Here is a 22,688-nt window from a genome sequence, read left to right as displayed (position 1 = left end):
ACGATTTAAATGCATGTGTTTTTTTTTTGTAGCTAGTGTTTTGTTAAAACCTAGTAAGAGCTGAAGTTTTAGATACTATAAATAATAATCTCCTGTTGAGGAAATAAAAGCGTTTGTTCCAAAAAATCAGAATGACCTTGACTTATCAACTGTGTTTAATACAGCTAAATCTTTTGATAAACACAAGTGTGTTAAAGTTGCCCCCAGTAGCACAGCGGTATGTCTGCGGACTTAGAATGCTAGAAACCGGGTTTCGATACCCGTGGTGGGCAACGCACAAATAGCTCATTGTGTAGCTTTGTGCGTAAATTCAAACAAAGAAATGTGTTAAACTGTTTCTTTTATTAGACAACGAAATGAGTCAGTAAATATATTAGATAATTCAATTATATTAATAATAACAAAAATGGATTGTTCTGAATTATAAATTTCATATTGTAGCATTTACATGGTAATATTGTTTGATTAATAATGAAAGCGGTAGGTCGCGTCTAGTGGAGTGAGTTTTGTAGATAACATATGTTCAAGCTCAATTCTATTCCTCGTATCCAACCAATTAAACAACCTTTGTTCGGAAAATGCCGCCATATTGACTGTCGTTTGGCAATAATCAGAGTTGCATTTAATTTACATCCAAAAGAAAAACAAGTAACCTTAGATTTTCTCATTGTACAAAATGGTGTGTTACTGCAATGATTCTATAAGGACTAAATCTTAACAAGTAAAATAGTAAAATCAGATGTAGTTACGAAGATATTAGTAAAAACAGATGTAGTTACGAAGATATTAGGTCACGCGAAACATTTCAGAATGGTTTTCTCTATCTGTGTTCGTCTCCTAGGCCGTTGCCTAGGCCTATATCATTTTAATAATGAGCGTGGATAATGTGGCGCTTCTACAAATAATAGAATGCTTTTCTTCAGCTATCACTTTCTGTTGAAAATTTACTATGCTAAATTTGTGTTTGTTTGTTTAAAAGCAAAAAAAAATAATACATCGAAACGTTGAAATTTAGGGGACAAAACCGTGATAATGTCATTGTACATGTTAAAAAGGTGAAACACACACACACACACACATATTTAGGAAGTGAAACGTGACATAAGTTTAGAAGGTGGTTTAGGCCATAATATTTTAAAGGGAAGGATAGTGATTGAGCAAATTAAGTTTTTTTAAATAAAACATTCATAAAAGTGGCGAACAAATGATAAAAATCAAGTGTAAGTTGCTGAGTTTTTTCTTTACAATATTTCAAGTTTTAGGAAACCAATCGTTAGCGTACCGGACTGTTAATCCTTGGATCCATGGTTATTCCCCCCTCAACCACAAAATCATGCTTCGCACTTTACGCTGTGGGTTCATTATATGAGTGATGGTTAAATTCTTCTATTAAATAGCCTATGAATTGGCGGTAGGCGCTGTTGACTAACTAATTTATCACTTCAAAATTAGCCCGGCATGGCCAAGTGGTTAGGATGCTCGAGTCGCAATCTAAGGGCCGCGGGTTCGAATCCCCGTTCCACCAAACCTGCTAGTCCTTTTAGCCGCGGGGACATTATAATGTGACGGTCAACCCCACTATTCATTGGTAAAAGAGGAGCCCATGAGTTGGCGGTAGGGGATGATGACTAGTTTCCATTCTCTTTAGTCTTACATTGCTAAATTAGGGACAGCTAGCGCAGATAGCCCTCGTGTATCTTTGCGCAAAATTAAAAAAACAAACAAACACTTCAAAATTAGAAGCGGCTATTGCAGATAGTCATTGTGTAGCTTTGAGCCAATATTCGAAACAAGAAGCCTAGGAGAATATAACGAGCTTTTTTTCTTTACAAAATTTCATATATTTTGGCTATTTCGAAGGGAAAAACATAGTACATCAATGTGTATTAAAGCAACAACGACATAAAAATGTCGTAACATTCGATGAGAAATTTGTGCTTTGAGGATTTCGTGCAAAGGGAGGGTGTATTTGCATGCATGTCGGGAGGTTATGTGCGAGTGTGTGTGTGCATAAAATGTACCATAAAAGCAAAAATATATAAAAATGACATAAAACTAAAAAAATAAAATAAAATTCGGGAACCACAGTGCATGTTATTAGCATTATTCCATATTTTACTACGCCTCGGTAAGATGTAGACAGAAGAATGACAGCAATACTACAAGTTCATTAATCTTTTCACAAATCAACATTACCACTAGTTGGCGCTCAAAATAAGTCTTCAAGTTAGAAAATACGTGTCGTTTCTGCTATTTTATCATGGAAACTGAGTAAGAAACTTTTTCTTACCATATAATGTTTTTGAAAAACAATCCAAGTTTTAGTATCGATTTGTTCATTAGATTGTTTTTGTTTGTTTGTTATCAAACACAAAGACAGATAATTGGCTATTTGCACTGTAAATGCATTTTTCGACTTGTTTGGTATTCTTCACCTTTAATATTTGTAATAAACACGTTTCGTCCTTCTGTATTTTTTCTTCAAATTTTGAAAAACATATCAAAGCCTCATTGCCCCTTAATTTTCATGAGTAACGTACTAAGAAACTCCCCCCAGTGGCTCAGCGGTATGTTATATCGCTAAACATTGGGTTTCGATACTTATGGTGGGCACAAATAACAAAAAAGCAAAATTAACGAAAAATGCCAATATTTGGCTACACAACAGTCAAAGAAAAAATATCTTATGAAGATGGGAAACTTAACAAAATGAGTCTATATTAGCTGATAGGTCTTTCTCTATTTTTATGACTGCTGTGCACCTGTTCCCCATACTGCTGATGACATTTTGGTAGATTTTCTGGGGCAGCACAGAGGAATAAGGGCAGCTCTGAGGTCCTGGATAGTCATGGCAGCAGATTGTCTGTCTCTAACTGCTCTCTCTAGAAAGTCCCACACATTCTCGATCAGATTTAGATCTCATGACTTAGTAGCTCAATTCAGTACCTTTATCCCTTCTCCCTGAAAAAAAAATGCTGCCTAATCCTGGCGGTCTGAGAACGGGCGTTATCCTGCTGATGCACGAATTCTTCCCCGACAGCACCAGCAAAAGGGGCGAACGATGAATAGCAAGATCTCATCCACAGAACATCTTACTGTCAGGGATCCTGCATTCACCTAATGCAGGTGCTATCCCAGACCATGATTGAGCCACCCCCAAAGGCACCATGGTGGACAATGTTACATGTAGAATATCGCTCTCCTTCACGTCTACAGACCCTTAAACATAGATCATTTGAAGATACACAGAACCTGCTCGCACCTGTGAACATTACAGGGGTTCATTGCTGAGGGGTCAAGGTGACATGTTCCTGAGCAAACGTTATCTGGGCTGTTCGGTGCCTTGGAATTTGTACACGATTCTAACTGGTGTCCTGGACCTGAGCCCAGCCTCGCGAAGCCTGTTCCTGACCATTGAACACGATGCACGCACTCCAATGGTTTGCCGAAGTCCATTCCTGAGGTCTCTAGCGCTGCTGGTGCGGTTTTTAAGGGCTAAAGTCCATAGATATTGGTCGTCTACTGCGATCCTGGCCTGGCCTCCTTGTGTATTCTCCTGTGACCTGGTATCTGCGCCACAATCCATTGACCACAGATTGTGATACCACATGACCTGTGCCTCCTCAGTCTGGGTGCAGCTCTCCTGTACCCGTTTGACGGCTCTGCAAACTTCAGTTTCAATTAATTAGTTTCTAACAGCTTGCGCCTATTTGCAAAAGTGAATATCACTAAAATAATTCACAAACCTATCATTATGTCAACAGTAAACATTTTGACAAATCAATCAAAACTAGCTCTTTGCTTTTCAGAATTTGGGTCATTTCTCATAAACGGCTAATACATAAGGAATTATTGGCACATAAATTTGCAAATTCTAGTTAGGATTAATGTAATATTCATGAATAAGCATGCTAAAATTAAAAAAGAATGAAACCTAAAAATATACAAATATACAAACCTCATTACCCTATAAATTTTGTGAGTAGTGTATTTAGTTTCATAGCTTATCCACTGATTAGCATATAGCCTATGTTGTTTATTAATTATTTTTCAATGAGATTGTTTTCGTAACATATTTTCATTGAAACAATTCAAGTTTATGCATAACTGCAATTTATGCATAGGAGTTTTTATTTCATTCTTCGCATTACTCAGATTTTCGTTCTGCAGCTGTTATTATGACAAGTTTATCATTCATTCTGTTTTTGTATAGAGGTCTAGTTTATTATTAATTATAACGTACATCAGTAAATGAAGCACCACGTTTCTGACTATCCTATCGATGCAAAGATGACAACATTGAAATAAGATTTTGATCTACTAACCAGAGGGAAAGTAGCAAGTCAGCAGCACGCTACCACTAATCATTCACACTAAGGGATTGACTGTCACTCTTTATAATGCGCCCACAGCGTTAATTGCAGGGAATATTTTGTGACATCACATGGATTCAAACTCGGATTTCCAACTGCGAATTCCAAAGCTCTTCCACAGAGTGAACCCTCACCCTTTCTATTAGGCATGATACAATTTCGTATTACTACACAAGTGTATCAAGTTTGTTTGATAGGATGGGTGAAATAATGGTAGTAGATTGAATAAGGGGTATCGTCAACAAATACACGACCAATAAGAGCACGAATCATTTCAAATCATAAGAAAAACTTATTTCAATACTAAATAACTTAATCGAAAAAGTTAAAAACGATGAATCTCATCATTCATGAATTATGTAGTGACTACAAGTCCAGACATGAAATTGTTATATTTATCTCCAAAGCCATCGACTCAGATTATCGCATCAGGCGTGGTGATCTTTGTAAGAAGTAATCTTTTTGTCAAGTTCAGTCATGGAAATTTGAAGAGACATAAAATTCTCACTAAGGAGTGAAATGATGCCCAGTGAGCTGACTAAAGTTTTTATTTGGATTCCAAGTATCTTTAAAATTGTGTTTTGTTTGTTTTGTATAATTGCGCAAAGCTATACAAGAGCTATCTGTGCTAGCCGTCCGTAATTTGGAACTGATGGATTAAAGGGAAGGCAGTTAGTGAACAGCACCCATCACTAACTGTTGGTTTATTCTAATCGAATAGTGGGATTTAGCAGTTGTTCTTATAACGTGCTCACGATCCCAAACTACGATGTGAAATTTTTAAGGCAACTGAGCACAACTCACAAACACTGAGATTCATGGACCGGAACGCTAACTAAGCCACGTCCATCCCTTTCTAAAATGTGGACTCCTGCATAGCCCATTAACTACTTCGGAATTAAAGTATTATTGTTGTTTGATAAATTGACATGAAAAGTCAATAAAATTTGTAATCTCACAAATGGAGTCAAACCAGCACCTACCAAGATTCGACATCTTTAGCCCTTATCAAGATTGGAGAACTCCAGCAACCTACCAAGATGTTAAACTTCCAACACCTACCAAGATTCGAAACCTTAGTACCTATCAGGATATGAAATTTCGGGCACCTATCAAGATTAAATATTTTTTCCACAAGGATGAAAACAAATAAGCAACTGAATCATCTGAGTTCAATGTGTGAAGCAAGTAACACATTTTTTTGACTTATTGAATTACACTCAAAAGACACTTGAGAGGAAGGAAGAATTGGACTACTTTCACGTTTCTGTCTTGTAAATTCTTCTTCGCCTTTATGATGTAACATTTTACGTTCTTAGTCACAGCAGTTTCGCGTTAGTATCTACGTTTAGATTAAATCATCCGACAGGATTGTACTTGACACAACAACTGTGAAGGAATCCTATAATACTGTAAACTATACATTTTAGAATATGTACATTCTCAGTTCAGTGTCAATGCTAAAACGAACCAATATACGAACAAATTGTTCATCATTTCTAGGGTAAATTTGTATTCACTTACCATAAGTCACATTACGGTAGAAGAAGGACTTGAAACACAGATGTCCCTCTGTTTTTGTGATTTTATTTCAATTTTCTCGAAAGCTCAGACTATAGTAATGAAGCATAACATTACCTGTAAATGTTATCATGCCCATGCAGCATAACTTTAGTTTGCTGACGCTTCTGGCACATCCGGATTTCTACGTTTCAGCATTGTGGACATAATTTATAAGCCCCGTGGAACAAAATTGGGCTTAATGAGGTATGTTAACTGCTGTAATTCGATCCTAAGAGCTCAAATAATGAGACTTAGTAATACAGAAAAAAGAGAGAGAGGGCCCAAAGACTTTTAAATAGGCCTGTACTAATTTAACTCCTTCTTTGTGTTCAAATATGCATAGTTTAAAATGTTTTCTTGCAAGACTTGCTAAACCTTCAAAAAAGCACGGAGACGTAAATTTGGAGTGATTCACGAATTTCTCCGTCTCCGTTCGTTATTTCTCCCTAATTTACCGTTATGTGCTGAAACCTGACATTTATCTTTAGTATTTCTGATTCCCTGTAAGATACCCAAAAAATAACGTAAAAAAGGACTATTGTAAAGCTAGCTGAACTTTTCTGACGCCTATGCCCCCCCCCCATTGGCACAGCAGTATGTCTGCGGATTTACAACGCAAGAAACCGGGTTTCGATACCCGTGGTGGGCAGAGCACAGATAACCCATTGTATAGCTTTGTGCTTAACATCAAACAAAGAAACTGATGCTTATACTGAAACGATAATCACCATAAGGCTATAACTAACACTATGATAACCCTGTACTTTCTGAGAATTAATTTCGAGTTATAGACTTTAGAAAACAACAATTCACTTTATAATGACTGTATGTGAGTGGCACTACGCATTACTATCTTCTACTTTTACGTACATTTTAACACTTACATTTTCATATAGGCTCTAGCAACTAAAATCAGCTCAGCTATGTTGGTGATAAAGTTTGTCACCGTGATGAGAGCTGGAATTGTTCGGAGTTTCAGTTCTCAGCTGGACATGGTATGAACTTTGTTAATGTGTTTCTATTAGCGAGAGTTATTATACTCTATCGTTAACAAGGGTCATTTCTACGAACAGCCATTTCTCATGAAATGTTTCAGGCAAATTATTTTCTCATACAGTATTGTAGGCCAAAGATATAATTTACTACTAACTATAAACTACGAGGTAAACTTCGCATCCATTAATATTTATTTTACTCATATGTATAGAAATACATTGATTTTACTTATTTTACCTGATACATTGAAATATGACGAAACTACTCGTCACCGTTCTCATATAGTACTGTTACCCCCTTCCTTTTATAGATTTGAGAGTTGTGCAGTAAGACGTTGTTGTTATTTTAAAAATGAGGCTTTATGAAAACTTTCGAAACATATCGTGTTATTTTCTATCATAAGACTTTGTTTCTAATTATTTATATGCTAAAGGTTTCAAGCTTGATATAATGAGTGTTGTTGTCGTTGGTGAAGTATCATGATTCACGTAAACTTTGATTAATAAGTGCTAATAATAACATAAATCCAGAATGTTCTAGAAACTCCAAAAGAAAGTTCTAGCTAAGGTTAGAAAAGTGAATAAGCATTCGTTATAATTAAAAGATTTAAAATCAGTCAGAATTCAAAGTAATTATCAATACAACTTTGTGGTTGAACATTAAAATATTATGAAGGTTTAATGTTCAAATTAACAAGTGATGCTTCTCTAGGATCTCGTGTAAATTACCTCAATGTGAATATTAAATTGAAGTGACCCTAAGTGAAATCATGAATATCTGAGATAAATTACCTGCTTTAATATTTGGGAAAAGAATAAATTAAAAATTTAGCAAGTAGTTCTGTTGGATGTTGAACCTCTACAAATAATATGTTGTTCTTCAATAAAATGTAATTACTTTATCTTTAAACATGTTTGAAAGTCGCCTGGGATCCTTAAATGAATACATCGCTACAGGTGCTTCAGGTGTTATCATATTGATATTATACTGGTAATGGTAGATATAATTTAGGAAATGATTTTTTTCCAAAGCATGATTAAAGCTGGGTATCCCAAATGTAATCATTGATATCTTAAAATAAACAGTACCAGTAAATACATTCCCTGATGATTTAATAATTTTTAATCCTAGAATAACCGCTGGGGGTCCATAAGGCCTGTTAATTAGTTATCTACCAAATTGCGTGAGGGGTCCATCCATGATTTTGTTGGCTACGTTATCTCTAATAACAGACGAATTATAATATGTACCGTTAATATTGCAGTCAGTCTGACTAATGACTTTTGTGTTCCCCTTGTGACGTCACCCAATTTTTGTTGTCATTTCTATACACTGAAGGTTATAACAGCCAAAAACTAAACTTACCCAATATGATGCTATAGTAATAAACAGTTTAAAAGCAAGTCAGTAGCCTGAAGGTAAGAGAAGGGTTACAAAGGGCTTTTACGATATAAATGTTTGTATACAATTAAAGTAAGTGCTTCTCTCTCATACTTGTATGTTTATAATGCCCGACTAAATTTTTTCCACAATGTCAAAATATTTTATACCAACTAGAGTAAGCTTACATAAAAAGTTGTCACACAAATAAACAATATTTTGGACATGAATATTACAGTTGCGGTAATGTGGGGAAATAAAAGATAATATTAATAACACTTAAAGACTGCATATCTATCTAATAGGCAGTTGACTCAGAATCGAATTTCTTTGATGCCTCAAGACCTACGTTTTAAATTAGTATTATTTTTTATACACCGCTCCTGTGGAACAGTGGTAAGTCGAGGGACTTACAACGGTAAAATTCTGGGTTCCACTCCCCATAGTGAATAAAGACCATTATGACTTTGCTCTAAAACAAACAAACAAACAAATTTTCACTTTTATCGACTGAAATATCATTATAATAAAACAACAACAACATGTGCAAACGCTTATATAATTTAATGGCGTTTTCGTATAGCACAGTAACGTGTCATACGTAACGAAAACAAGCTGCTCGGTGTACGGAGGACAGTTGTTTTGCCTATTCATTGTTCAAATAACGTAAATTTGGTTTGAAATAAATGTACAAAAACACAGTTATATTTATTACACAAGTGACGGGGTAATGTAAAGATGAAACAAGAACAGAAGGACCAGGATGCGGATCAGAAAGTCCAAGGTTCGAACTGCGATGTTTTGCTGAACTCAGTCAGCACATTTAGCTCTATGGACGTTATAAAAGTGACAGTTATCCCCGCTATTCTGTTAAGAGTAGACATGTAGGCAACAGATACTGCTTACTGGTTTTTCTCCTTCTGGTCACCAATCCTAAGCCCCCTAATGGCACAGCGGTATGTCTGCGGACTTACAACGCTAGAAACTAGGTATCGATACCCGTGGTGGGCAGAGCACAGATAGCCCGTTGTGTGGCTTTGTTTAGCAATCCTAAACTAGAGTAGTTTTAAACATTTGGATCCCTTATCTGGAAGTTTAGCCCATGTGTTGCTTATGGTATTCCTAAGACTGAAAGTACTATGCCAAGGCAAGAACAAAATCACGTTTAAAAACAACGTGAAAATTCCAAAATTCATAATATGTTAACAATTGAAACTATTTACGATGCTGTCGTCATTATTTGGCATGGTAATGATACTAGCAAACTTAATATCTAAGGGACGAGACAAAAATTCATACACGAAAATTGAAATTGAGGGACTGATATGGCAAAAAAAGAAGAAAAAGATATCAAGACTGTAATAATATTACATGCAGCTGGATAATAAGGTATTTAACATTAGATATTATCGAGTTTTTTGCATTTTGTTTATAACTATATTTTAAAGGCAATTAAAGATTTGTTTGACCATTTATTATGAACTGAGGCTTTAAACAAAGCAACACAAATCATCTCAGGGAATTGTTGGTTTTGTTCTATTTATAATTTTCCCACAGAGCTGTTATTGTTATTTCAGCGCAAAGATACACAATGGGCTATTTCTGTTCTGTCCGCTGCGTGGAATCGAATCTGGATTTTAGCACTGTGAGTACGTAAACTTACCGCTGACCCATCGGGGGCTCCACAAAGTTACCCAAGGATTATCTATGCATAGTCGTCCCGAATTTTGAGCTGATAGACTAGAAGAAGAGCACGTAATTAATAGCACTCACCGCCAAGTCCTGGGCTATTCTGATTCACAATACTGGCCCGCTAACCACCAGGCCACTAAGGACCCAACCTTATGGAATTTTATATTATATTTGAAGTTTATATAGAAAGTTGAGGAGAACAACAAGAAAAAAGTTGTAAATTCCATGAAACCACTGTAATTGCGATTTTTAATATCTATGAATTTTTGTGTTGTTTGTAACTATTTTACGTTCTAATTTACAAATCTTTTAAAACTTATGTACTCTGTGACAGCAGCTGTATTACCAGTGCTATGTTCTGTAAATTAGTGGAATAGTATTGACTTCCAAGTAACTTTTAAAGGTTCAGTATTTTTTAAATCTAGTCTTAAGATGATGACCTTTACGGTCGTACTCTAATACTTCACGAACAACGAAGATAACAACAACAACAACAACAAAAAACCTTTCCAGAGGACTGATAATGTGATATCTTCCGATGTGGCACATCAATAGAGTATAATAATTGATTCCACGTAGTTTACCAGAATAATTGAGGCTGTGTCTAAAATGATTTCTTGAGTTGCCCTCATGACCATTTATGTATCAGCAGACATCATACGTCATTTAATAATGGCTGGAGACGGCTTGAATGGGTAATGAAGAAAAACTTTAATATAAGTTTAACATAACAGCAAATGTACAACGTTTCGACAAGGTTTTGTCATCTTCAGCCATTATTAGTTTCAAAGTGGGTTCCTCGTCATCGAATTTTAATACGTCATTTAAGGTCGAGTTTTAAAAACTGTTGTCATTTAGGCTTTTATTTTTTTTTATCTATTTTTAGAAGTATTTCATTAAAAAATTTCACGCACTTACAAATAACTAAAACCAACTAAAAGAGTTAAATATTCCAAAGACGTGTTAAAGAGCCACTTATACGCTTCAAAGAAAAAGAATGGTGACAAACACACCTGTTACCATGTTAGCTTATACGTAATATATGTTTTTATGTCGCTAAATGTGCGTAAAACATTGTGCGCTGTTGTAGTAAAAATCTGCAATTAGTTTCTCTGGTGTGTGGTAATCAGATAAACTCGTATAGAAATCGTTCGTGAGAAAGTACAACAACGAAACAATACATCCGCTAGGTGACAACGCAGTTTTGTATGTTCAAAATGGGGATTCAAGGGGGAGACGACAAGATAGATGTTGATATATCGAGATGTTTACAGTTTCGATTGTGAGTTTAAAACTCGGTCGATGATATTGAGAATTCTAGCACATTAAGTGTGTAATTTGCAAACCGAATGAACAAACTGTATACGCACCCCTGTACTTTACACGATCTTGTAACGTTGAATGATACGAGGCTTACCAAGAAAATTACTTGAACTGCACAATTCACAACGCAATATATTGAAAGAGAAATTCCATAAATAAAGGCGGTCCTGAGTAATATGACTACAACTCTATATAGTTTGATTTAAATAGATTATATATATTTATATATATACATGTAAGCAACAGCTTTTGTTTTGAGCAAGAAATGGCTATTTACCAGATTGGTTTCGCAATAACGTGATCATGCAGAATGACATATTATCTGTCTGCACAAATAGCTTTTCTCAAGCAAAACAAGTCGGTAAGCTCTAAATCATATTCCTGTAATCCAGTAATCTGGACAGCAGTTGCAGTGTCTTCTCTTTTGAAATATTTATGCAACACGCTTTCTCCAACCCACCAACAAAATAAGTTTTTGCATCAGCGAGGACTTTTATCAGATTTCAGCTATTAGGCACTCCATTAAATGAGGAAACACACTTCCATCTGACGCTACTTTCTATCAGTGACAGAATGTTATCAGTACTCGGAACCTAGTAAAACATTCTCATTTCCACTCTGATCACTTAAGGGAATTGCTGCAATGCTTTTGGTTCAAAGTGTAAGGATTTAGTCCTAAAGATATAAAGTTTGTCTCATAAATATAATCCAGAAAGATTTGGATACCCGGAATCATAAGCAAAGATTAAGGTTTTATTAATAACTTTCCAGTTGCTTTGTTGTCATTGAGGAGTCTTAAAAATTTTGAAACAGAAAAGCAAGTTTGTAATCTTTGAATGTTCAGTTTTTCACATATTCACTTCTATATATATATATATAGTTTAATCGCTCACACCATATATACAAAATATAAAAGTTTTAGCCTTGAGTGGAGCTGAAAGAATTGGATAACTTAGTTTAACTCACAGTTTACTGAGACGTACATACGAATTGTTGTGTTAACAAAAACTGAAAGAATTGGATAACTTAATTTAACTCGCAGTTTACCGAGACGTACATAAGAATTGTTGTGTTAACAATACTGAAAGAATTGGATAACTTAGTTTAACTCGCAGTTTACCGAGACGTACATAAGAATTGTTGTGTTAACAATACTGAAAGAATTGGATAACTTAGTTTAACTCGCAGTTTACCGAGACGTACATAAGAATTGTTGTGTTAACAATACTGAAAGAATTGGATAACTTAGTTTAACTCACAGTTTACCGAGACGTACTTAAGAATTGTTGTGTTAACAAAACTGAAAGCATCGGATAACCAAGAAAATTGTGTTTTATTAAGAATGACCAGTTGTATTACGTACTTTAGTTTTGGGTATTTCTCGGGAAATATTTTATTAAAATATTTATTTTACCATAATATTAACGTGAATTCAGATTTTCAAAGCTGACAATCAATATATCACGAATTTAATTCTAAAGTAGTTTATTTATTAAGCGAAAAGCCAATCTCTTTACATTAACCTTAGTAACATTCAATCTCGCTTGACGTCTATTAGTCAATATATTTTCTTTTATGCGCATTACTGCTCATTAGTTGCCTTTGTGAGAATAAGTGTTAGGAACCTATAGATAGAGGACAATTTAAAATCCTCGAAAAGGCAACTAACGAAGTTTGTTTGTTTGGTTGTTATGGATTTCGCGCAAAGCTACACGAGAGCTATCTAATTTAGCAGTGTAAGACTAGATGGAAGGCAGCTAGTCATCACCACCCACCGCCAACTCTTGGGCTACTCTTTTACCAACGAATAGTGGGATTGACCGTCACATTATAACGCCCCCACGCCTGAAAAGGCGAGCATATTTGGTGTGATGGGGATTCGAAGCGCCCTAACCACCTGGCTAACGAACAGGAACTGCGCGTAAAGTATATTGATTAATATACACCAACCAAGGTTAAATGAACAGAGTACTGTAGTTTGTTTATCACTAATTCTATAAGCGTTTGAGTTGTTACTGTTCACTAAGTGTGATAAAAAGAGTGTTATCAAACGGTATTCTGATTTCAACTTAGCGGAATTAGTGGCTTGAATAATTAGCACTCTAATTATTCGAATCCCTTATTTAACAAAGCTTTATGCTATAGCCTAGTGTGTGACATACCACAGCTGCATGTGAAATGTTTACCACAGAATGTTTTAAGTGGTCGAACCACTTTATCTTATTAATTATACTATGCCGCTTTGTGTTATCTGTATTTTGCGCTTATTATTTCAGTTGCATGGGCATGTATATCATGTAATGGGTTAATGTAATATGTATATCAGCTAGTTGTGTGCCCTTTACAGAGGGTAAGTTTGTTTGTTTGTAGTTAAGCACAAAGCTACACAATGGGCTATCTGTGCGCTGCCCACCACGGGTATCGAAACCCGGTTAGATACCGTTGTAAGCCCGTAGAGACATGCCGTTATGCCACTGGGAGGCCAGAAGATAAGTTAAAAATGCAGAGATTTTATATATATAGGGTAATGTAATGGATCAACGTGGAAGATTACATTCATATACTGTTTCTAATTTCTTTTTGGTGGAGTGAAACTTACATTCTTAATTAAATCATTTTTTTTTATCATAAACATACGAATTTGCATGACTGTATGCCAGTGTATGCGTAGTTGACCGAAATAAAAGATTTGTTATCTTTTATTATCTTCCATTCTCTTAAACATAAAACAACAACAAGAAAGGGAAGGGATTATCGGTTCGCCATTGTTTGAATTGATCTAAAAAAACTAAAATTCTTTAGCAGAAATATATATATATATGTATATATTCTAATGATACTTTGCCTTATTAACGCTTCATCCATGTGAGATATTATATGTTTGCTTTTCAAATAACTATATACTCAAATTATTTGACAACGGAAATTTGAGGTTATATTTAGGAAAATTTGTAATCACACTAAAATAAAATACACAATACGAAATAGCAATAAAAATATTTCAAAATTCTTTTATCTATAAAGATTTATTGATGAAGTTTATGGTAGCCATTGATTTTTACTGACAGTCTAGAAAACAGCTGTTGAAAGATTAATCTTATCGAACTCAAGGGAGTAATAATCGAGACTCCCTCTGGTGAGATTGTGGGAAATCTTTCTGACGAAAAATATACCAGGACATTAGTTGGACTGAAGCCAAATATCGGCTTTCAAAGTATAGACTTCGAAAGAAGGCATTCGTGAATTTGCTGTAAAACGTTTGCTTTACCCCCCCCCCCTCACATACTATTATTTAGTTAGAGAAATTTCAAGTGGATTTGTATTTATTGTCCCCCCCTCCCTTTTTTGGGAATTCAGTTCTATGAAAATTAGCATTTGAGAAACATGACACAGCGGTTGATTCTGAGCACCTATCAGTATTACGTATTTTTAATTTCGTTTATATCTTTTTGTTTTGCAGGGAGATTACATCACGATCATTGCAAAACTAGTTTTATGATAACATTTGTAAATTGTGTGTTTTATTCCATTAGATTTTCAAAGCTTTTTTCTATTTATTTGAGATTCGAAATGACTTGCAATACAGACATCGTGATCGTAGAATAGGATTTGAAAAACGTTCAACAAACAACAATGATCAAGGATAAATCTGAATGATACAAGATATAAGAAAGAAAATAAATGCTGAGTTTAAATATAATAATAATATATCAAATGAGACATTCGACACGCGGGTTGGACCTGTGGCAGAGTTCTGGATTTTGGAACTGGCAAACTTCGTTCGAATCCGTAAAATACTACAAATATTCTCTGAACGTTAAGCTGCGGGTGCGTTAATAGAGTGACAGTCAATACCATAGCGTTAACTTTGATTGGTATTGTAATGCTGACTGGCTGCCTTTCCTCTGGTCAGTGGCTAAAAATTAGGGACGGCGGCAGATAGATTTGTCATAAATACAGGCACTCGACACGAAAGTGATTGTCTACTTTGTAAGTTTTTGTTTGGTAACGCAGCGTATTTCTTGCATGAATATAGTTGAACACAGTTTTTACAGAAAACAAAACAAAAAACAAATTATATACAATCTTTCAGCAAGATATTATACATGAACATGGTCAAATTGTATCTGTCAGGTGACAGTGAATTGAGGAGGAAAAAAAACAACAAAAATGCATATTGATGTATACATAAGTGAAGAAAGAGACGACTATAAAAAGTGGAGTTGCAAAGGTTTTTTGACTGTCCAGAAAATCTACGATGGTATAGTTAATACATAGTTAAAGTCAGATTCACTCATGCAAGAGAATGTCGTTTTTCAGACAAGTTTGAAATATTATGGACAATCGTTTATGTGTGTGTGTTGTATGTGAGAGTTTAAGTCGAATAATACATATCATAAACGTTTCTTGAACTAACATTATATAGTTTAAATTTTTATGTACAATAAAAGGACGGTTTAAACTTACCTTATCAGCTATGAAAAGACAGCAGACTCCCTAGATGAGGGGTTCTGATATCTTTCATTTTCCAAAAGTTTCGTTTCTTCGAATGAGAGGTCATCCAATTCAAAGGATGTGGAATCATCCTGTAGATCTGTTTGAATGAATACAGAGCGGTTGTGATTCATGTCTGGTGTTTGCTGGATTTCCATAATGGATGAAGATGAACTTAAAGGAGCCACCTCGTGGCCACAAATACAAATGGTAGAGGGCGAAGTGGATTGCGGCATAGGGTTATACGAATATAAACACAAAGGGTTACTGCAGTACACTTCAACAATTCCTGTTGTAGATGTGGTGCAAGGTTTTGGATCATTTTCCACTCTTCCCAGAGATTCAGTTACATTGGGGTTATTGAGGTCACTTACATTAGCCTGGCTGTCTGAAATGTGAATATTATCTTGTACGAGAGGTCGTTTTGGCCAAAGTGTCGTGTTCAAGAGATGAGAAATTGTTGCACCGGGATTATGGCTATTCTTATTTGACAATACTCTATTGTCATCAAGAACGCCCAAAAATTTTATGGGCTGAGCGTGAGGTCTGGTACCCGTTTTAGGACCAATTGCTTTCAGAGGTTGTTTGTTTAGAAGACCACCATGGACTGGAGAAAGAGTTCCCTCACTATTCAACTCGTCGGAGTTCTGTCTAGACAACTTCTGCGTCGGCTCAGCCAAAAGCTTTTCCATTTCTTCTTTATGAATGGTGTCTCCTTTTTTCAAGATGGACTTCTTCTTACTGATTTCTGGACTCGATTGAAGGCGTCGAGACGCCGAATTCGTATCAGTATCCCCGAATAAGGAGCTTTTCCCCAAAGACTTTGCTGAAGAAAATGAAATTGGAAAATAAAATAGACAAGTGTTATTCGTAAAACAAAAGCAACATAGATGACAGCAAATAGATTATAAAGAAAAGCCGCAAGGTTAAAATTACGCATGCCATAAACATACAACTAGAACGGATATGAACTGACAGACATAGACAGAGGCAGAACAAAAGATGTATAAACTTCGAACTAGAGGGCTCTCCTATATATTAACTAATCACTGATAATCAAGTTACCTTACGATTCTCAAGTCCCAAACTAATTGCAAATCTCATGCATGTTTCGCTATGTTAAGCATTATGATTTTATACTGGGTTCTTGGCATATAAAAATCCATTATACCCGAGAAATGTGACTAAATTTGATAGAAATGTTTTATGATTTTTTACTATTTTATTGTAGTTCATTTGCTAATAATGTTTTAGTTTTGCATATTGCCCCCCAGTGGCACAGCGATATGTCTTTGGATTTATAACACTAGAAACCGGGTTTCGATAATCGTGGTGAGCATAGCACACATAGCCCATTGCGTAGCTTTGTGCTTGACTTTAAACAAATAAAGTTTTGCATATTGAAATTCTATTTGCATTTATAAAATACATAGTAATAGCACCGAAATTATGTAATGACGTTCTTTCTGACTAGTTTTTGTTTTAGAATTAAACTTTGTTATATTAGTTTGGTAGTTTGATTCCTATGATTCAGGCATAGTAGACCCTGATTTTGAGCTGCGGACAAGGCGTAAATGTATACAATATGTAATTGTAACCTTGATTTTTAACCAACTCCCACAACACATCAAATTTGCAATTTATAGCCGACTTATTTTCAGTATTTTCTTTGCCTACTTTTAAAAAACAACACGTAAAATATAATTCGTAAAGAATAACTTTGGCTCATGAATTGTATTTAACCTAACAAAAAACTATAACAGTAGATGAAAAATCTAAAAAAAATGAGTAGATGAAATTAATCTTACACATTCTCCTGTTTGAAGTCTTAGCCTAAATTATATAAAACATAAAGTATTTTTATGGTTATGGCAACATAAGAGTTGGATACACTAATGTCATCAAGCCTTACAAGTATATTTCCGTTTTATACGTCAGATCATAGTTTATGAATATGCCTTACGCCACAATCTCTACAAAGAACGTATATTCATGTATATTACATACGCATAAAGCTTGAGTCTCGGATGTTGAGCTACTCATAAAGCTACACTGTCGGAGCAGTTTAATGGCTTTCATTGGTCACAAGACATTGTCGCACGTGGAGTCGGTGGTAGTGAATGAGGCAAACAACTCCTTTTTATGTTTGGTAAGTAAGTTACATCCATTCTTTCTTTAAAGTTAGTTTTATTGACATTATTGGTTGAATGGTTTAATATATATTCATTTTCTTTATTTGTTATCGTTTTATACTACGGATTTCGGACTAACTCGGATCTTAAACCTCGTGAAAAATTGGAATTACTGTCGAAAATATCTCTAACAGCGATGCCACTCAACTGATAAACCAATGTATTCTAATCATTATAAATTTTTGTTTTATGGCATGCTACTTCTAATCATATTGGTATTTTAAATTATCTATATTAGTACTAGTAGATGTTTACTTCTGATCTAGGTAGGTAGCTTTCTTAGGTCAGAAGTTAATGGGAAAATACATTTTGAATATGCTGATAAAGCAGAAATTATCGGAATGATTTTCATTTGTAGACCTGCTGTATCACAAAATTTTTAACCAGGACTTTTCATGATTATGAAAAAAAAAACTCATTACAAGTAGCACAACTTCAAGTTCTCCAAATTTCTGGAATGTGCCAGCTGGCAAGTAGAGAAGGGGTAATTGTTTAATATATATGATCTTAAATACTGAATGATAATTTGTAAACATAGGACTAACTTGTGGTAGAAAATCAACGTAAACTAGGAGATACTTTCAGTGACCAGCTTATCTCGGGAGGAGAAGGGGTTTTTAGAAGATACTTTCAGTGACCAGCTTATCTCGGGAGGAGAAGGGGGTTTTAGGAGATACTTTCAGTGACCAGCTTACCTCGGGAGGAGAAGGGGGTTTTAGGAGATACTTTCAGTGACCAGCTTACCTCGGGAGGAGAAGGGGGTTTTAGGAGATACTTTCAGTGACCAGCTTACCTCGGGAGGAGAAGGGGGTTTTGATGCCAACTCTTGATCGGTTTCCAGATGAGATCAGTGAGTCCGTTGAGGATTGGAAACTTCTTTGTGGCGAGTCCAGTTCATCAAAACGAGTCTTTGGTTTCAGTCCCTGTAGAAATCTTGGTTTTTTCAGAGAAGAGGTATTTTGGGTTTCTGTTTGGGGCTGTTCAGTGAGCGTCTTACCCGAGGATTCGTCGTAACTAGTACTATCCCCAGATGAACTGCTGAGCGTGAGAGCGACAGAGGCATGGGATACTGGAGGCTGACCTGGAACCTCAAGTGACCTCCTTGTTACGGGAGCAGTTCCAATTTGGGAAGAGTCTTCAAGGGGATTCACATATAAATTGCTACGTGCAAGAGAAGAATCTTCGATGGACAAGTCGGCTTGAGAGGCAAAAGGGTGTGTATTGCAGCTTGCATAAGTATCAGAACTCTCGACGCTTCCAATATCCCACATGTTAATTGTCTTCATTTCAATGTTCACCTGTAGATCCCCAGTGAAGCAGAAATCCTGGTCGAGAAACTCTCGAATTTCCTGGAGAATATTTTAATTTTTTCAAGAAAAGGTTAATTTTTTTCCAAACTGAACTGAAAAAAAAAAAAAAGGTTGATATAGATTTTTTTGCTATTGTTGGTCAATATTAACAACAAGTTGTATTAGTTAGGATAATATAATGTTCTGAAGAGGAAAAATACTAATGCACAAAACCACTAAACATGTTGCCTGCTTTTATAAAATAAGATGCTAATTATCTTACCCTCTTCCATAGACTGGCGACCATCATAGTTTTATCAACATACCCACCTCTCTGTTGGACATTAATTAGACTCAAGAAATCGAACTCATTGTTTATAATCTAGACTCACTCTGTTTATATTCTAGAAATTCACTAATGCCATCATGATAATTCTTGCGCACGTTTGCTAATAAACAGTTTATTTCCAATATAATGTAGAATATTAATTATCACATGCATATCAATCAATTAGACACGAGTGTGAATTTCTAAATCAAGATCACGAGAAAGATTTTTATTACACATTTTACAAAATTTAGGTTTCCGGTGCATCTTTTCAGAGAAGACGAATGGGTATTTTTTGGTGCAATTTATTTAATGACAATTCTTTCAAGATACTAGCTCATAGCTTTCGGTATCTAATAATTGCTCAATATTATTTTAAATATTACTACTGTAACAAGTAAGTGTGACTGTTGTTTTTTACGGTTACCGAAAGATTATGAATTAACTATTATCATTAGACAGGTAGGTAAAATTTATTTTCTGCTGTAAAATCAAAAGATTTAATGCTATCTATAAAAACAGAATAGTTTCATTAACTCAAATAGTTGCAAATTTAGAGATTTTATGTGTAAGTATTTCTAAAAAGTATGGAAGCAATTGGTAGAATATATAGTACTTTCGCTTTTCACATTTTTTTGTTTAAATAACAATTTAATAATTACGTTAGGTTTCATTAAGCCGCGGTTTTACCCAACCCGATTGTAAATTTTATTTCAATAAGTCAAAACAAAAGGCATAATAATCAAATACAGATTATATGTGGCGCCCTCTAAGGTTTCTTTTTTATGATGTTCGCAAAATAGATAAAAACAAAATGGAAGGTCTTGAAGATACGTGCAATATGGTATATGGTAAACTATTTACTTTTTTCTTTACTGGACTGGTAATCCTGTTGTTTGAATTTCTGAACCTGTTCGGTTTCGCATATTTGCTACTGAGAAGCAGTGGTTCAAGTGAGGGAGGAGGCTCATTCCCCCCAGCTCAGAAAATCGCTAAGGAGAGCCTTGCTACCTATATAGGGCTACAGTATTATAGGATAATTGAAAGTTGTAGAGGAACTACAATGAAGAGAATATGATTGTATAAGGAAACTGGTTTTCGCCAGATAAGATTGAAATTGAGGCTTGCTATCCACAAATATAGGATCAATTGGTGTGGTTGTCGTCAAAACTGATTGTGACATTTACTTCTCTAATATACAATATATAATAAATAAAATGTTGTATTGCATAGTTGTTTTTTTTAAAAGGTATTATAAGAAGAATGATCTAGATGGTTAGGTATTAGGTCCATCCAGATCCAAATTTTTACTTAGAAGTGAAAGGGGACTTCTGCAAATTTAACAGTAGAAAACAAATAAGCGAAGAGTGACGTCGGATCAATAGCTTTAAGAGAAACAATATATTTTATTTCTGGATGAAACTGTGCTTAATGATTTGTAATATTATTTCTTTAAAGTAAAATTACGTCTAACACTGTATCCGTTTATTACTATAAAACACTTATCAGAAACATACCCCAGTAGAACGTCTAACACTGTATCCGTTTATTACTATAAAACACTTATCAGAAACATACCCCAGTAGAACGTCTAACACTGTATCCGTTTATTACTATAAAACACTTATCAGAAACATACCCCAGTAGAATTCAAAAAGCCAAAATATCCACATATAAAGATTTCCCATAAATTTGAATGCGTATCGATAAAAACATTTTAGAACACTTATAAAAATAGTGTTATTTGATTTAAATCTAGTTAATTAAGGTAAAAATACGTACAACATGCAATTAATTCATTATTATAGATTATTCAAATAATACTAGTCCAAACATGCTATAATTATGTAACGTGGGTTTCCCATCATCAGTTTTTTTTTTAAAAGATGTTATGTTTTTACACCATAAGTATCATTGTACTCTACCATTATTGTGGTAACAACAAAATTCACTATCATAAGGTTAACAATAACTATAATTTGAGCCATTTCACAATGTCATCTCACCTTATAATGCCCGAAAAATGTAACATTTATATGAGAAAAGCCTACAATAAACATTAGAACAAGCATTGGATTTACAAGTGTTTTTTTTCGCTATCTTATCCTATAATATTAATCTAAGAAGGGCCGATTTTAAGAATAAATTCAATATTTTTGTCAGAGTAAACAATGCTAGATTAATCTATATACGTATAATACTATTGTCTGTTTTTGTATGTCCAAATAACTATTTCGCAAGGTGTGGATAGCTCTTCACCAAAATTGGTATGGAGGGTCATTAGGTCCATGGGGGGTACATACAAATTTTCAGTTTTGTATTTTGCGGTTTTTTATGGACGTTTTTGCGTTCTTTACTCCTATTTCGCTCTCTTTAAATGGATTTTCACCAAATTTTGTATGGAGATTCACTAAGTCCATGGGAAGCTACAAACAAATTTTCAATTTTGCACTTTTGCGATTTTTATGGATGTTTTTGCATTTTTTACCACTATTTCGCCTCCTATTGATGGATCTTCACAAAATTTAGCATGAAGGTTTGCTGGGTCTATCAAGAGATACATACAAGTTTTCAATTTTACATTTTGCGTTTTGCGGGTTTTATGGGCGTTTTTGCATTTTTACCACTACGTGGCCCCCTGTTGATGGATGTTAACCAAATTTGGCATAAAGGTTTGTTGAGTCCATGGGGAGATACATACAAAACTGTAATTTCATATTTTGTGTTTTTCAGTTGTTATGGGCGTTTTTTACAATTACATATATAGGGGAAGCAACTTTTCATGTTCTAAGATAACCTTTCATTACTCATGAATTTACACAACTTTCGTCCAGGAGACGGGTACTCCAGCTAGTAACTAATAAGACATTACAATGACTCGTAGCCTTGACACTCAGGTATTTAATATTAAGTATAAATAAGGGGCGATTTAGTGTTGTAGGCTATGTTTTTAATTAAGGTATTTGTATTACTGTTGGCCAGAGGAAATTTTCACGTCACGTGATGGCCATGACTTCGTAACTAAATCTTTCTCCAAAAGTTTAAGAAATGATTTGAG

At 34.8% G+C, this 22,688-nt stretch overlaps 1 protein-coding gene across 2 annotated transcripts in view; it reads right to left on the bottom strand.

The window, feature by feature from the left end:
- LOC106460312 (potassium voltage-gated channel protein Shab-like) overlaps positions 1-22,688 on the bottom strand; it is a 159,155-nt gene that overhangs the window by 17,424 nt on the left and 119,043 nt on the right. For both annotated transcript variants that reach the window (XM_022387381.1, XM_013920007.2), the window contains 2 exons: positions 18,807-19,362; positions 15,795-16,647 (listed from right to left, as the gene is read on the bottom strand). In XM_022387381.1, coding sequence (XP_022243089.1) covers positions 15,803-16,647; positions 18,807-19,362 — 1,401 coding nt within the window. In that variant the 3' untranslated portion in view covers positions 15,795-15,802. The remainder of the gene's footprint in view (positions 1-15,794; positions 16,648-18,806; positions 19,363-22,688) is intronic.

The sequence above is a fragment of the Limulus polyphemus genome, unplaced genomic scaffold (assembly GCF_000517525.1).
Source record: "Limulus polyphemus unplaced genomic scaffold, Limulus_polyphemus-2.1.2 Scaffold33, whole genome shotgun sequence".
In the NCBI taxonomy this organism is placed as follows: Eukaryota; Metazoa; Arthropoda; class Merostomata; order Xiphosura; family Limulidae; genus Limulus; species Limulus polyphemus.
The sequence above is the reverse complement of the archived record's forward strand: the minus strand, read 5'-3'. Positions and strand labels throughout refer to the sequence as shown.